The sequence below is a fragment of the Anopheles nili genome, chromosome 3 (assembly GCF_943737925.1).
Source record: "Anopheles nili chromosome 3, idAnoNiliSN_F5_01, whole genome shotgun sequence".
Taxonomy (NCBI): domain Eukaryota; kingdom Metazoa; phylum Arthropoda; class Insecta; order Diptera; family Culicidae; genus Anopheles; species Anopheles nili.
Genome location: NC_071292.1, coordinates 74,878,349 through 74,895,984, shown reverse-complemented (window position 1 = coordinate 74,895,984; position 17,636 = coordinate 74,878,349). Strand labels below are relative to the sequence as shown.

The 17,636-nt window shown below is 43.9% G+C and overlaps 3 protein-coding genes across 4 annotated transcripts; 2 read left to right on the top strand and 1 right to left on the bottom strand.

Annotated features, from left to right (window-relative positions):
- The first annotated feature begins 6,465 nt into the window (after positions 1-6,465).
- LOC128723559 (troponin C) lies at positions 6,466-12,709 on the top strand. Of its 2 annotated transcripts, XR_008410815.1 has the most exons (6): positions 6,466-6,791; positions 7,573-7,600; positions 9,863-10,006; positions 10,101-10,352; positions 11,968-12,086; positions 12,227-12,709. XR_008410815.1 is itself a non-coding variant. In XM_053817314.1 (5 exons), the coding sequence occupies exons 1-5, from the start codon at positions 6,789-6,791 to the stop codon at positions 11,991-11,993; spliced, it is 453 nt and encodes a 150-aa protein (XP_053673289.1). In that variant the 5' UTR covers positions 6,466-6,788; the 3' UTR covers positions 11,994-12,709. The 2 variants fall into 2 exon arrangements, 1 of the variants encoding a protein (XP_053673289.1); XM_053817314.1 differs by having other exon boundaries at positions 11,968-12,709.
- A 50-nt stretch (positions 12,710-12,759) lies between these two features.
- On the bottom strand, positions 12,760-14,844 carry LOC128723557 (mitochondrial sodium/calcium exchanger protein-like). The gene is made up of 7 exons (XM_053817310.1): positions 14,770-14,844; positions 14,468-14,688; positions 13,980-14,395; positions 13,608-13,907; positions 13,178-13,531; positions 13,050-13,117; positions 12,760-12,981 (listed from the first exon to the last, which is right to left on the bottom strand). The coding sequence occupies exons 1-7, from the start codon at positions 14,842-14,844 to the stop codon at positions 12,760-12,762; spliced, it is 1,656 nt and encodes a 551-aa protein (XP_053673285.1).
- A 67-nt stretch (positions 14,845-14,911) lies between these two features.
- Positions 14,912-16,934, top strand: LOC128725071 (mitochondrial sodium/calcium exchanger protein-like). The gene is made up of 5 exons (XM_053818790.1): positions 14,912-14,924; positions 15,014-15,246; positions 15,328-16,111; positions 16,176-16,532; positions 16,618-16,934. The coding sequence occupies exons 1-5, from the start codon at positions 14,912-14,914 to the stop codon at positions 16,932-16,934; spliced, it is 1,704 nt and encodes a 567-aa protein (XP_053674765.1).
- Positions 16,935-17,636: the final 702 nt, after the last annotated feature.

Genomic DNA, 17,636 nt, shown 5'->3' with positions numbered 1-17,636 from the left:
TTTGTTCCCCCCACGTTCGAGCCCAGAATCAGCTGGACCATGTGATGGACATGCCCTGACGTGACCTTCGACGGGTGTCTTTCGCTGCGAGGCAAATCAGGTGACGGTGACGGGGCGGGACTTGCATGGAGTTAAGATGCATATGACGCATCGTCCGCGATGCATATGACGTTTGAGTTCGCTAACGAGGAATGGTTTTCAGACTCCACGTGGTGTGGTATTTTTTATTAACCTATCTCCACACCGGAAAAAACGGTTACGCCAATAATTAATTAAAATCACGTGCGAAACGAAACGTCATTTTCATATCAACACGAGCCGTAATAGCTACGTTACATTAGACTGCTGCCTCAACAAAATGGTGCCAATAAAGGGCCGTGATTAGAACTGGAAATATTCGATATGAATTTGACTCAAATAATTTGCATTAATTTGCATTATGCAAGCTACATTTTTCAACTGACAAGGATATGAATTTAGAAAGTCAAATCTGCTGGAAACGGCATATACCGGAATTTATAATCTTCAAATCTCGGCGTTGAGCAACATACAACACTTATCATACGTCAGCTAGCCATATAACTGATGCATTTATTTGCAGTAATCCCCATTGCCTATGAAAGCAAATGCGCAATTAAAACGTGAAACGCCCGGTCATTGCATTCATCAGAAATAATCTCCAATTTCAACAGATTTTCTTCACAACGTACGATATAAGAAGCACTTTCTTCGTCGGTTTCCTCTTCCACCACTACTCGTGACCACCGTCTTCGTCTCCCGCATCGAGAAACAACTTGTTGGATGTCATAAATTTAGCTGGAATTAACTTTTCTCTTTCTGTCGAAAGCACGGCACCACCGGAGCCGAACCAAGAGGATCGTTTCGCGCAGAAAACGGTCACGTCTTGATCGTGCTGGCGCCGTGGGCGGACGGAGTGGCAAAATTCACGCACGAGTTCAACCGCACGGTGACGCGATGATGTCAACTCGGGGTTGCGGGTTTTCCTTTGCTGCCGCCCACTCCGACGGTGACCTCAAAAATAGTAACTAATCCCCATGTCGCTGCAGTGCAAATGAGTGGCGATTGCATTTAAACGAATCGAGCATTCGAGTTTCAAAAAATTCGAATCGTAGGATTCAGGAAAACTTCAGATAACGTCATAAAAGCCCATAGCACCTCTGTGTCATTGTCTGCATCATCGGGAGGTATCCTAGCAACAGATGGCACCAGGCATCTCTTCACACTACCATTTGTGCAAACTCCCAGTTGTTACAGATCGTGCCCATTTTACGATCTGCTAATTGTGATGCACAATATTGCCAGCTGGCTAGACGGACGGAACAAAATTATGCCATTTATTACACGATACAATGAAATTACAGTCGAGTGGCCGTTTTGGCGATCGACCGAGTAGCTGGTTTTATCATTTCACGTTTACAGCGGTTTGCGGATGCTATTTTTATCAATACGCGTTCATTTTGGATCGTATTCGGTGTGTTTCGCAAAACATTGGAGAAAACCGCAAACAAAGCCATCATAATTTCATCGCATCGCATCGAAATGTACAATGAATGTTTCAAGATTACAAGATACGAATATCGGGAGATTTGCGATTCAAGCAAACGCTTAAGTCGTAAATTAATCCACTACCATTGTAGTATATCTGATTTTATTTTCGTTGGCTTTTTCATTTCCTCAATAATTCAACTTGTGATTTATGGTGAAAAAATACTCACTAAATGAGACAAAAGAGAACGTTTCAATGAACCGTTTTACCATTTCAAATGCCCAGCACAGATCCACAAGGGGTGATCCGATGCTCTCTATGGCAGATAGCCGTTCCCCTGGTGGCTTGTTATAATCACCAACGATAGGTTCCAATTCATGCATATGACAAACTGCCGCACGCGTTTAAAAAGTGATCCACTTCAACGTCACAGAAGACCTATGATACGCGCAGATGACTACTGGGGGCGATAGAAACCGCAGACGACGAAGATCACCGATCGCAACCCACATCCCAGCGTCAGTCAGTCTAATATGTTCACTCCGATCGCGAACGGAACGAAATGACACGCTACCTTCCTGGTCCGGGTTTCCACCATCCTCGGATGAGGACGATACGAAAATTATGAGTTTCCTCCAACGCACCATCAAGCAGGAGTAAAGGAAAAGCAGCACCATGGCAGTAATCATCATCATCTTCTGCCACCGAGAGCGGTCGTAGATGGGTGGTTCTTTTAAAAATAGCCACCCACTTCCAACGGCACATGATTTATGCGACTGGCAGCTTCCGAGAAACGATAAAGCGACCAGAGAAAGGTACGGTAGCAAGTCGGCCGGAACTTGCGTTGCCGATTTGTCCTCGACGGCACTGATTTGTGGTCCGATAGATTGATACATTGCAGCACTAGGCGCAGCTGATTGGGAGACGAAGCACGATACACCAAAACAGGCGCTCCTAATTATAGCCCAGACCGTTCGAAAGTTTACTCCACATGGGCGGGTTCTCGATCGACCAGCAAATTCTGCACCAAATGTCCTTCGCTGGCCGGATGACGAACAACCCCAACCGGCGGTTCTTTACCCACGGCAGGTGAAGATTGCCGCACCCAGTGCGGTTGATTTACACCGACACAGTGCTGCCAGCGCCTACTTCGACTTGGGGAATCTGGGAAACAAAACCTACCCACCAGGCAACGTGTCGGGACCTTAGGGGCCATAGATTACGACGTGTAATTGTGTGGTGGATAGCGATTGCTGTTGGGGCCTTTGGCCCACGACCTGTCCGGATTATAGGGGGCACGGACAATGTAAACGGCTCCGTCGGGACTCCTTGGGCATGACGGGAAAGTCCCGAACCGTCCCGTGTCGGATTGGATAACCAATAAATATTATGATTAACCGTAATGTACACAATGTAAATAAACGACTACGTGTCGCTGGGCTGGGTGGGTGGGTTCTTTCTTCTGATATGTGTGCTTTTTTTCTCAATCCCACATCACACCCACCCCTAGCACGATCCCATTCGTATCTTTCTCCATAGTTCCATAGTTGCTCCACGAGCCATTGCAGTCGCTTTCGAGTGTGGCTATTTTAGAAAACCGAACCACCGACCAGCACAATGAACCAAATAGCGCAGCCAAGTCCACTGCAAAGGGCTGTATCGCCACTGACCGTGTGTGGGTGTAGCAAGAACGTCCGCGATGAGCTACGCGGGGGAAGGTCACAAAGGAAAATCAAGACTCGCGCACAAATAATGAACGTGGAAAATGTGCTGCGACGGTTTGGCTAATTGTGGCAAGTTCGTGTTCCAGCGTGGGTTTGCAAACGAATGGTAGCCCGTGCTTGTTTGCACATGAACACCTGCCATCAATGTCAGGCCAGCGTCACCTGATCGTTATTTTTTTTGGAACCATGTCCTTTTCGAAGGGATGGGTGAGGAAAACTCCTGTACTTCTCAGTCACCTGCTTCCGGACACAATGAAGGCCTTTTCAACAGCGGTCTTTCAGAACGTCCACTGCACTGACCCAAATCGGTAGTAACCCAGTCCAGCGAAACAGCGATTGGCCAAGAGGTGCTATTTTTACACTCCACTTTCACCAACCTTGGCCCGAAGTGGAAAATTGCAAGCATCTTCCATTCGCGTCCCCATTCTGAAAACGACAGGAAATGCATAGGACAGTTCGTTATACTTGGGGAGGTTCACCATTACCTCTCGAATTTGAGATTCACGAAAACGAGTAACAAAATTTAACCCACCTTATAAATCTATCTTTTGGGGGGTTTTCCGGTTCAAAGGATCTTACCCACTGTCTCTTTTTTCTTTTGCCGTTGCCACGAGCAGCCAATTAAGTCAATCAACTATGACAACTCGCCATGGGAACCTTGAACAAATTAAACCGACCGAGCAGGCGTGTCCCTAACTGCTGGACGCACTTGCACTTGCAACTGTCACCTGCCAATCTTTCGCTCGCATCCTCCTTTGAGCATCTCTTCCTCAGCTCATGCAATGGTTGTGGGGAGATATGCATTCTCTCACTGCTCCATTCTTTGCCATGCGAAAAGCACTAAAGCCAGTAGTAATCAGCAATTTGTCGTGATTGATGATAATCGTACATTTCAGTGGTCGTCGTGATGCGCACTATAAACTGGCCGGGACCTACCACACAATTAATCCTGCCGACAACTCTCGCCGGCGGGTTTTGTGTACATTCACCCTAACACATGAAAGGTGCTCGACCTAACCGGTCTAAACTGCAGTAATTCGTCGGTCTCTAGATCCATAAAAATGAAAAATAACTCCCACCGTCTAGCGTTTTGCTTCTTTGCGGTGGAAAGCAAATAATCGTAATCGTACATCATGCAGGCACGAAACGAAATGCCGCTATCAAGTTTAGCGTAGTAGTAGATCATAACGCAAATACCGACAGACAAGGAGAGCAACTCGTTGAAGAACAATGTATGCCAAGCAAAAATGTAATTTTGCACCCAAGGCTAGGCCCTACTCACGTCTTCCATCGTGAGATGTGTTTGACTCGACCCACACTCACCAGACAGGATGTAAAATGATTTCATTCAACTTTTCTGTTTTGTTTTTTCAATTTTATTTGAAATAAATGGTCCCTGTTTGATCGGCGCATCTAGGTGCTGGGTTCACGTTCAAGAACGAACCTTCTCGTACTTGTGATACGATTTAAAACACAAAAAGTAAATAAAAAAACTAAAATCGTCATCTGTCACAAAGGTGCATCTCGATTAATGGGGGATCGTGTACGTATTTTTTTCTGAGGACGACCGTAACTGCGTCAAGGGGGTGGATGTTTTGTAAGGAATGAAGAATACGCCATCAATGATGGCAAGCGTGAAATTGTCACGCTCGTTGGTAACGATCTCATTACCATCGTGTGATAAAGCTGCGATTTTTCTAGCCGATTATCAGTGACCGTCCCAACCCCTGCGGGATGATTTTGTTGATCAACAAACCTTGGTCACACCCACCTACTCTCAAGGACGATAACCGTTAATCTTAAGATGTTCACTATTATTGACATTGACAACAAAACAAATTGGTGGCGTTTGCGTGAACATCGAGTCAACGTTCTAGAGGCACCGGAATTGCGTTTTCAATCGCATGGCTTTTTCTCAATATGTTTGTTGTCTTTAAGGCTTGGTCTGTTCGTTTCGTAGGAATTCGATAAAAACAAGTCGTAGCTGTGTGAAGTAAACTCAAGATACCGAGTCACCATTCGAAAATGGCGTGTCTGCTACCTCCCATAAGCCAGAGACGTTAGGTTTGACTTAACGTGTCATAAAACTGGGCCTTAGAATTTATGAATTCGTTCACCAAGACGTGACAGTATATTGAGTCCGAATTTTACGACTTTGACGTACTGGAAGGCAACAGTTGCTAAGAGGGAAGTAATTTTAGCAACCGTTGCTCCTAATGCATTTAAACGCATACCGTTGGCTTGCATTAGTCAGTCTTGGTATGTTTGTATGTCGAAAAGACTCACAAATGGTACACTTGTGTAATTTAAAAAAATTCAAATAAGTTTGAACCATCGTTCATTTAAAAACATATTTGTCATGCGCGATTGCTAGAAATTCATTTCAGTTCTTGAGGAAACTTTAAAATAGAATATTCAACATAAAATATCAACTGCAAGAACTATTAATGTGCAGTCGAAATCATCGCTAATCGAATCGTTCAACACGTTCACTAATGCAAAAAATATCAAATTTGCAAAAGCTTGTCGAATTTAAAAATGAATTGCGTCCCGGCGACAGTCGACGCGTCGGTCGGACGCACGCATCAATCTTCCGCAAAGCCGATGAAAATACGGTGTTTACAATCGTTTGACCCTAACCTATCTCCGCTTTGCGCTCCACCGACCCTAAGAAAGCCGCAACGCAAGCTGCAACATGGCAGGTCAAAATGTCCGTCACGGGTTCGTGTGCAGCAAGCCGTGTTGCACCGCTGATGGTGGCGATCCGACGCGTCGATCCGGTTCCATGAATGCTCAGGATAAACCGACGTGGGCCTTAGGGTACAGGTGGAAAACAGCTATACTGCCGTCGCTTGAACGTCGCACGATCGCGCATGTTTATCGTCGTCGTGTTTGCACGCATACCAAACAGCGTCCGTCCCAGGCGCACACACGAATTGGTCGGTGAAGGGACCCCTAGAGATAGGAGGGTGAGAAACTGTTTGTCCCAATTTTCCCCTTGCCGCAGCTCACTAGAATGCTGCTGCTTTCGGTCGCGGCGGTTCTAGATGGTGCAGTTTACGCGCAATAACGCGATCGTACTGCAGACGGGAAAACACACACACCACTGCGTGAGCAGCGAGGCGCACGATCAGGTGGGAGGGTGGGATGTACCGTAGAAGGGTCATTTCCATTCGGCCTCACCAATAAAACCAGCCGCTTGAACCGTGGGTAGTAATAGTTCGTTGGGAAACCTTCTCTGCGGCCAACGGGAAAACCACAGTGACAAGAAGTGGGACGGAGTTTTCCACCAAGTGGAAACCAGCTACACAACTACAGTGAAGTACGGTACGGAGCCGATCTCCAGAGAGTGCGAGTGGGAAAACGGACAGAAGGAAAACTGAAAGTGCTAGGCAAAGTTGAGTTAGGATTCGATTGACACCACCAGAGTTCAGTCGATAGTGAACGATCGCGTCAGCAACAGCTAGCCCAAGTGCAGTGTAATTCGAGCCCCAGAGCTCGACTCGACATCGTTTAGTATTGTCCAGTGATCGAAAGTCCATCGGAAAGAGTTAACCATGGTTAGTAGTAAACGGTTAAGAGTTATATGTGCTGGGAAGTTGTACAAAATGTGAAATTATATGTTTTTTTTGCGTTAAGAGAGTCGACTGTGTTTGTCAAATCCTTATTCGAAAACAAAATATATTCTATCATACTTTCTGTTTTTGTGAGAAAAAAATTGAAATTGTTTGTAAAAAAATTAGTGTTTGTAAAAGTAAAGTGCAGCTTTTAGCTAATTTGTATTATATTTTATGTGTGCGTATGTGCATATTTTTAATGTTTTAGTTATTTTTTCCTAAATTACTTCAAACATTACTGAGAACTCGAAAAATGGAAGTGATGTGAATAAAAACACCACACAAGCAGCATCATCAATAGAGCTGATTATTAAATAAATTCAATTATTTACACTTAAACTAAAATAATCAAACGTCTTTAGTAAAAAAACTTAAAAATTCTCCATTGCATATGACCAGCGACGTTTCACCGATAAAAGATTCCCTTGTACAAAAAACTAGGCGTCTCCATTGATCGATGTTTTTTTCGCAATATAGAACACACGATCCATGTAGCGTATAAAAAACTAACATGACACGAAAAATATGACAACATGCAAAGTGAAAAACCAGGTCAAACATCCGAGTTTGATGTCCATCGTTTTCAACTATGGAGACGCCTGGTGCGAGGTAGCATTGCTGGCATACCGACGACATGTTCTTCTAAAACGATTTTTTACGTCGACCAGCAAAAACCAAGTTTATTCTACTACCCTCTTGTTCTTTTTCTTCCATTTCCTTCCAGGATGATCTCACCCCAGAGCAGATTGCCAGTGAGTATTACAACGATTTTCAACCAAATTACTTCCATCCGAACATTTTGAGAAGATACTGCTAGATAAATTTCGATTAAAATGTATCTGCAAACATTTTAAACCACCCTTATCGTTTTCGTCCTTACTGGAAGTAGCAGAATAAGCTCTTCCAACGCCTCTTTTGCAATGTAGTGAAAATTTAGTTATTAACAGAAGGAGTCCCGTATGACGTCGGAGGCGCCATCTATTTTTGGTGTGAAAATGACCTGTAATGTTGCTGCTAAAGAGCGTCCCACGCTGTGTGACACGCGACTGCAATACCACCGACTCTCGCCGCCAAGGCTGCCCTTTCTATCAAGGGTAAGATTTCAAAGGCGGTTTTGTGTGTGACTGATTTCCTGCATCCGGTCGGAAAGAGCAGCGACGTATCGGTCCGTCCGTTTGGTGACGTGATTTCCGTCAAGTTTCAAGACATCTACGCAACGCCACCGTCGCCAATGAATCGTCGCCACCTGAAGCTACACGTCGAAAGTAAAATACGGCCACGGGCTGGAGGGGTTTTGTTATGATTCGTGCGGTAAAAGAGAAGAAAAAACTCCTTCCGCACGAGTTTGTTTACACGGCCACACTCCTTTACCTTATGCTTCCTCTCTCCTCTACTCTGCGGGTCATGTTTTGACAGCCATCACTCATCGCCTACCAGCGATCGCGATCATCTTCTTATCCAACGCAAAAGAGATTTCCTCACAGCCATCTTGAATAGCTTTCCTTTTTTCTAGTATTTGTTATTCCTCGTTACGCTCTATATGAAACATGCCCACACTAACCTACTTTATTGGCGTTCTCTTCTGTTTGGCTCCATCCATACCCGAAAGTACGAGGGAGGTGTATGTAAAGGAACCCATTTCCCCATCCGGACGCCGTACGCTACTGTTTAATGAGCAACTGTTGAAAATACTCGGAGTTCACACGGGACATACATTCAATATACCTCTTAGAGCAGCATGATGTTAATTTGTCAAATTCGGTTCTCATCGTGGTGTGCACAGAAGCGCTAGTTTGGTTGTGTGTGTTTTTTTATACTTTTCATCCGCTCCAAGGCAACACTCCAAAGTGTGCAGTCGGTCCAAAAATAAGTAATGGTTATTTTCCTCCCACTTTTGGAGGAAAAACGATTGAAGGTTTTTTTTCCCGTGTTGCTACTCAACGAGTGTATCTCTCGCCATTCGAGCTCTACGCTACCTCCCACTGTTTGCGGTACATTTGGAAAGGTGTTAAATTTATTTATCGATTCCGCCGCTAAATTTGTGGTGGGAAAACAGAGCAAACGGGTATAAATTATTTACCAATTTTCCATCCGACCCACAGCAATCATCACTAAACAGAGCAATTGTAGATATTTTGATGCTGTTTCTGTCGTCTCTCGGGCGTATTGATTCATCGTACAGGCACACCACGTGTCTGTGTTAGAACATACATTTAAACACAGCAGAAATGGACGATTCAAAAGGGTAAATGAGGTATAACGTTGCTCGTACTTTATAGCAGAAAAGATCACGCTACTACTGAACAAACATGACTCGTCAATCGTTGCACCTGAAGTACAGCAGTAGTTCGTTAACCTGAAGCCAACCGGCTTCAGACGGCGGCATCCATCGGTCAACCAACAGACTGCGCTTCGCGGTCTAATTGCACGTCTCGCTTGATCGCGAACATTTAATCCATCGTACGTAAGATGCAGAACACGACCGCACTGGCTCGTCTAGGCCATAGTCTGAGCTCACAATAACTGTGAGTTGATTCAGCTGATCACCAGACGTTGGAGAGGAGTAACATTTTCACTTTCACGTCTTTGCCTACTAACCTAGCTGAGTTTGCTACTCGGTTGGCAACTGGCCAGCATTACAATTTGCCGTGGTTTCAAGCCCGGAAGAGCTCAAACAGGGTGCGATTTAGCCACATCGTTCCCAGAGTAACGGACGGCAGAAGGGAACAGATAGCAACCGGGCACCGAAGGAGGTGACGGATATTAAAGAACGCCTGTTCACTCGATTGACACTGCTAATTGGGCGGAATTCGTTATTGGCACGAGAGTAGATGGACCATGGCAAATTAAATAGTATTCCACAGCTTATTACGAGAAGGATGACGATCAGTTGGGACATTTTCAGCACTTCCTCCAGTTCCCATCTGGATAGGCATGATTTTCGATCACTTCGATTCAACGATCACGTATTCAATCACTTATACTTTCTTGCTTTTTCTCTTCTTCTCCTACAGTTCTCCAGAAGGCGTTCAACAGCTTCGATCGCGAGAAAACTGGCAGCATCTCATCCGACATGGTGGCGGAAATTCTGCGGCTGATGGGACAACCCTTCAACAGCAAAATCCTCGAGGAAATGATCGAGGAGGTCGATGAAGATAGTAAGTAACCGAATCGTGATAATCTTAACACATTCAGTTAGTTAGCCTCTAACAAATACTTTGTACGCAAATCACAACCGTTTTTCCTCACCAGAATCGGGACAAATTGAGTTTGCAGAGTTCGTGACCCTTGCCGCTAAGTTCATCGTAGAAGAAGACGAAGAGGCACTTCAGAAAGAACTGCGAGAAGCGTTCCGCTTGTATGACAAGGAGGGTAACGGGTTCATTCCGACCACTTGTCTGCGGGAGATCCTGCGCGAGCTGGACGATCAGCTCACCGATGAGGATCTCGACATGATGATCGAGGAAATCGACTCCGATGGTTCGGGAACGGTTGACTTCGACGGTAAGTTTGCGCGATGTTCGAAAGGCAAACGAGCCATGCTTTAGCCTTGAACATTATAGCGGAGAACGGGTGCGGGTCTCGCTTAAAACATATGGTCTATTCTCGACTCTAACTTCGTTAGCGATGTTTCGAACGCTCCCGTCGAGTTGCCGAAATAATGTTTACGAGATCGAACAAATAAACCCACGAAGTTGTATTTCCCAAACAGACCGGACCATGCTAGCTCAAACGGGCCGTGCCGACGCCATTCGCTATAAACATCTCATAAATGCTAATAATAACAGGACCGGCCTCGAGCCTCTGCCAGTCAAAGGGAAATTGCGTAAAGTCCATGCATCCATTCAAGCAAATTAATTTCAATGAAAAATTATTCTCGAAATCGCGAGCATTGGACCGAAATGAATTTCAATTGTGATAGATATTGTTCTCTCCCAACATTTTCCGCACACCATTATTAAACGAAGCAATGCTGCAGATTTTATTCCACCTAAACAAATATCTTGTCTTCATAAGTTGTTTTAAAAGGATTTTATCTTGTATAAATATGCTTTCATGATAGATTTTATTTGGAGCGAGTGCTCGTAAACCGTCACGAATAGCTTCTATCCTATTCGGTGGACACGAAAATGGGGTCATTTACCAAGCCAACGGAGGTCTCTGTCAGGCAGCTCTGTTGGAAAATTTGTGAATAATCCTCAAATTATCATTCCATAAAACTGTACAGCCATAAACCAGGCGTTAAATAACGATCTAGTTTTCCTTTTTTTGAATCGCCATAAATCATCCACGTCCAGACGCAATGAGACATTCCGACCCTTTCCAAAGAACGGCACTATAAGAGTGAAACATGTTCCATGTTTCGTGTTGCCCAATACGTGCGTTATAAAGCAGTATATCTTGCTGAAAATTATGAGTTGAGTGCTAAAAAGCGATACTTATCAAAGACAGCCAGCTCACACGGCATCGTCCTGACAAAGACTCGCCAGGAGCTAGTTGGCTCTTAACAGCGATCAAACGTGTACGACTGCCGGGTTTGATCTCGCATCGTAAAACACTCGAGTCGGCAGCAAATCCAATCCGGAATCACGCCTCGAGTGGCAAAATACGGTAAGTTATACGTGATGTTTGGCAAAAACCTCTTCTAAAATTAGTTCATGGACAAATGGTGCCATCCCAGCATCATAATCATTATCATCATCGATCCACGCTTTTTACGGTCGGATCCCCAACACCGACATCGTCATTGTCCAGAGCAATGCGACGATGTGTGTCTTTCATAAAACTCTGTCGAAATCAAGCTACGGACGAAACGTAGACATTTCCGTCCGTTTGACTACATGCGATCAAACAGTGCAGTTTGTCCCTCTCAGGCTGCACCTGTTGGCACTGTGTGGGACGATATAAGTTGTACAAGGTACACGTTGCATCTTCGTCTGTATCTACCTACAACAACTTCGTAAGGAACTGTAGATCCTCATCGACTCTTCAACCCAACATGTTTAAGCTATTGGCTGAGCTAGCAGATGACTGTATCTCTGGTCCGTTTCAGGAGACCATTAAAATCTAATTTAATTTCTTCCTTCTTGACTTCCCCACTTGTATTTTCGTTCCACAGAGTTCATGGAAATGATGACCGGCTAAATTGGGCGTGCCAAGACGAGCTCGTCAACGCAGCAATCAACGCCGGTTTCGCTCATCACCATCACCGACCTCATCTGCGGCACCCGTCACCACCTCGTATTTATTGCCGAAACCCTCCTACATCTCTCCTACTTCTATCCGGTTGAACTCTACACGCAGCTTCGAGCGGAGGTCTTCATCCAGCCTTACAAGATTTAGTTTCCCTAGCTCCCTCCACGATCCAAATTCATCCCAATCATGCGCATCGCTAGTGTGTCCCTTGGGGGATGTAATTTTCGATTCATTGTTTTCACTGGTAAACCGTAACAAAACAATATTCTTGTACTATGATACTTCTTTTTCACTAGCACAGCGAAGCGTAACATATTCTTAAATTAAGAATGGGTCACTGCACTGATACGTGCTGTCCTTCGAGCACATATCAATCCTTCAATATCAAAAATATGTATGAAAGCATTCAGATTTCAGATAGCAAAACAGTAGCAATCGAATGATTTGCGACTAGCAAACGACCAAATCGTCAGCCAGCATTGCCTAGCAATACCGACTGAATTTTCAATTTTGTCCCGCCAGACTCAGTGAAGCCGTTCCATTTGGTTTGGCTCGATTACTCGAAGAACATCTACATTAGTGATCGTTTCAATGCTATATGAATCCGATACTGTTTCTTTCTGTACTGTATTATTAATATTTAATAAAATTACTTTAATAAAATGATCAAAGTTCGTCAATTGTTTGTGCTGGGATTTGGCCATCTGAACAATAATCATCCGGCATTTGGATCCGACTGGTGATCCGTACCGAACGGATGGAGGAGTTCGAACTCGCCAAGGAATGAAAATATTAAGAACATACCGTATGTTATGATCATCGAGATTCCAACACTTCTACGTCCTTGAAAATTGGTGAAAAGCAAACACAGCCAGGTGGTGGTAAGGATCTGAAACAGGTAGGCTTCGCAGTTTTCTCCCATCACTCCTTTGCGAACCTGAGAAACAAAATTATAATTTTGTTAAGCATAATGGAAACATCTTCATCCAGGAAGAATGTACTTACTTCAGCTACTAAGTTAAATGAACCAAAAGCTTTTACCATCAGAGTTAGCCCCAATCCCAAGCAAAGATCTTTAAAAGAAAAATGAATATATATTTTACAGAACCACTATCTACTACTTTGGAACTTACTCAGCAAAGGACCGCCGAAACATGCAGCAAAAGCCATCTTGCCGTAACCCTGGCGAGCTAGGGCAACGTTCGAGAATAGATCACCGATACTATTTCCCCATGCGAGCATCGACAATCCGAGAATGGATTTTGAAAGCTTCAACACTAATCCTAAAGTTTCAAGAACACTCACAACTTCCTGGGCGATTATGTAAATGGCCTGCACGCACCCCAAAAAACTAAGAATTGTGAAACATCTGTGGAACTGTGGACATCGATCGGTTCGCGATGTGTAAAAGATAACAATCATAAACGGTAGCGATGCTAACATGGTCCACATGAAGAGAGGCACGTGTGCAATCCATATGAAAGCCACTGCAACATAGAAGAGGAGAGAATGAAGTAACTATCATTATCTAAAAAGTAATAGATTACCGTTTCTGAAACTTACAACCATTTACAAACACTACCATTAACGGCAACGTGAGGCAATGACAGATATTTAGTAGTTTACACCAGCCATTACGCTCTGCTGTTACGTCCACAATAGGTATCGTTAACAGAAGCAATAAAACAAACGGGGCCTTCAGTAGACAAATCGTCCTTGTTACGCATCCTCCTAGGCTCCATTCTTCAGGATCAATGGGCTTTATGTGAAACCAGAAATCAACTAGCAAACCAGCGTTAGCTGGAACGTTTGATTCGACATTCAAATGATCGTTTCTTGCACTTGGATTGGGCATTGATGCTTCTACAAATGCCGTACGATTGAATAAAAAGTATATAATTTTCATGATTGACACCTAAAATATCAAGAACTTACCTCTTGCACGAGCTGTTTGCATTTCTCGCCTAGCCAGGACAAACTCCCAGATCACCAGAAACAAAAACGTCAAATAAAGACCTATCAACACGGAGCTATCTACCATGTTGAACCGCTCATCAGCCGCTTTCAACGAAATCCATACGACCGAAATTATGAAGAAAGCCAAATCTCTAGATATACCCCAAGGGGCGAAAGTGAATGGTTCAATCAACAGGACGGTTCCACCAATCACGCCGATTACGAACGCGGCTGATCCGAACAACTCCGCAAACATAAGCTCGGTGTCCTCATCCGGATTGGCGACGGCGGTAAATAAATCTGGAGAGCCATTGCCAAAGGCGAGTATCGTAACACCAGCCAAAGTCTCACTGATGTTCAGTGTTTCCGCAATGGCGGCTAGTGTCGGGCAGAAGCTGCATAGCAGACAATGTGAATAAAATGGTGGGCACAGTTACCTCGATGTTGTGCACTCGATCAATACTTACAACTGGTCCGCTGTAGTCCCCAAAATGATAAAGTAATAGGCACATACGCAGAGTAGAAACATGAAACCTGCGTTGAAAAGATACGCTCTCTCCGACCCTAAAGTGCAGTAGAGGAACCAAACATAATTGAAATAGAAGACGCTTTCCGTGCATGCCTCAGACGACTCTACGAACTGACACTGTTCGTCGACGCTCAGCTTATGCAAGTAGGAGCAGTCATCCTAGAACGATAAAAATGTGATTTTGGTTTACCAGTTTGGAGGGCAGAAATAAGGGTAATATTAAAGCCACCATTAACTTACTGGACGTGGAAAGTTCACGTATGTGGCGTGTCGAACAACTCGTAGGAGCAGAGAACCGTTTAGATTAAACGTCATCGTGCAAAGACAACACGCAGCCTACATTGTCGAGAGATCAGGTCTGAACGATAATGATATTAAAAATATGCACTATCGCAGTAGGTCAATGGCAAGTCAATATCAAAGTTTTTCTCTCTTATAATTATATCTGGCTAATACTCTACAATGAATCCATCCTTACTTTTAGAGTTATCAAACAACCGGACTATTCACCATGAAGCTCATCAGAACGTCTTCGTTTCCCTTCGAGCACAACCGTGCAGCAACGTACACGCGGTTCACGAAGAAGAACGGTGCGTTTTCGTACAGGAAACGGAAGAATGTCGAGAATCGATGCACTATTTCGACTACATGTACTTTATGTACTGCATCATCGACAGCTCTAATATGGCGGTATTTGGAGCGGCAATCATCGCACTGGTAAAAAAAAAAACATTTAAATGAATGATCCTCGCGCGCCATGATAATGCACGTGTTTGGTTTGTTTCTCCAATCGTTTAGTTGCTGGTTGTACTGTACATTGGAGTGATCATACACAGCCTATGCGTCAACTATTATGTCGGCAGTGTATTGTACGTAGCCAAGACTTGGAGTCTAAACGAATACACCGCGGGTATTACACTCCTCACATACGGCAACGGTCTATCACAGGTACTGTCGGAGTTGAAGCACCACACATCCGAAGACACGGAACTGATTTACAACCAATACCTTGGGACGGCTGTCTATCAAGCATCATTCCTTGCGGCGCTGGTCACCTGGACACGAAGGTTCTACATCTATCCGGAGGTCATCGTTCCCAATATCATCACCCTGATGATCGTCGCACTATTAGTGGAAGGTATTATGTTTGACGAAGAAGTGGGCATCTTTCAAACCGCCATCTTGGGTGTTCTCTATGTGGCATTTCTGAGCACTCTTTACACGGTGACGCTGATGTTGGATCGAGAGCGTAATCGATCGCGAAGCCAAATAGAAGTGCGTGATGTCAGCGGAAAGTTGTTTGATATCTCACTTACAGAAACCGCATCTACTGTGGAAAATTACCTAAACACCTCCTGGTCAGAACGCACCTGGAGGTTATTTCGTACTTTTCGCAATGAAGATTACCGAGCCGCGAGTTGTGGAAAAAAACTTTATCTTCTTTGTAACATGCCTACGGATGTCATCGCAGTACTTTTACTGCCCAGAGTGAATTATGAATTGCCGTTACATGGATGGAATAGGTGGTTATGTATCATGAATGTGAATTTTTACCCCCTTTTTCTCATCTCTACAGCAATGGGTATGCAGCAAAATTGACACAACAGTTTCAAATGTTACCATTGATTCGGATATCACCATTTCAGTTGATTTGTTTTCGTTCTATGAACTTTCCTGGGCTTGTTTAGGGAGCCTGGTGGCATCTATGACATTAAGCCTTGCCATTTGCATCAGCACCCGTGATGATCTTAAGCCTCCGTTCTTCGATTGCATTGGGATTTTCGCTGTGTTTGGAACGTCCTACCTTGTAATGCTCCTGTCGTACGAAATGATAGCCATATTGGAGACTTTATCAATCATTGCGAATATTTCGACTGCATCATTTGTCATAACCATTCTTTCGTGGGGTAGCTGTTGGATTGATCTCGTTACCTTAACAACCCTGGCTAAGCGTGGATATCCAAGATTAGCCTTCGCCGCATGTCTTGGAGCACCAGTATTTAGTAAGTAAAAAATGCTTAGTGCAGAAGAAAAAGCTAGCTTTTAACCCTTCACAGGAAATCAGCTGAATACGTGCATCTTTTGTAGACATTCTGATTGGTCTATGTACGGTGTTCAGCGTCCAGATGATAAGAGCCGAGTCCACGACAATTCATGTACGCGATGGAACATCAGGACCAACTAGTTCAGCGTATCTGTTCATCATTTCGTTGACGATTCTGCTCTTGGTGCTTATTACGCACTTCCGAGCAAGCTTTAGCCTATCCTTATGTATGATGATGCTCTATCTCACCTACCTCTTGTTCATAGCGCTCTGCGAGCTAGAAATCACTCATGGCTACGGAACTGATCATAACGATGACGGCGAATACTTCCAGGACCAAGTGCCTCAACACATACGCTGAAAGAAGAACGAAGAAACCTTTTTCTGTGATGAAACATTCTCCAATAAAACTAACAACCGAGCCGATGTATACTTTATTTGGGTTTTATTCACAAAATAGTTGGATAAAGTTGCCGTACTTTACTTTCGAAGACTCTTCGAAGTTGAATAACGCGATATTTATATATTTTAACTATTAGCGGCGGTAAATCCATTACTTGATTAAAACTGCCCACAGTTTAGATCCTGCAAATACTTACGCCGCATACGAACAACATATTTACTTCTCAACAGACTTCGTCGATCCCTTCTATCGGTCATTCGGAATCCTCCCAGCAATGGCATTTTGTGATTACTAAATGTATTCGTTACATCCATTATGCTTCTGATCGGGCGGATACATCTGTTCACACCAATTAATCACCATACGTACATGAGTATCATAATAAGGGATAATGAGGGTCACTTATCCATACTGACATAATTTGTTTGAAGGCTTTGCATTGGATGAATTGGATCGTTTTGAGTTGCTTTTCAAGTTCGTTAAATTCGATTGAATTATTTATTGCCTTACTGGCAAAGCGATACAGGCGAGTAGAATTGGTTTAGCTAAAACGAATTAAAATCGAATAGCTAGGATGTTGAAAATTATTTTCTTTTGTTTTTTTCTAACGCTATCACCAACCAGTGATGTCGCTTTTCACTTATGTCTTTATTTCACACG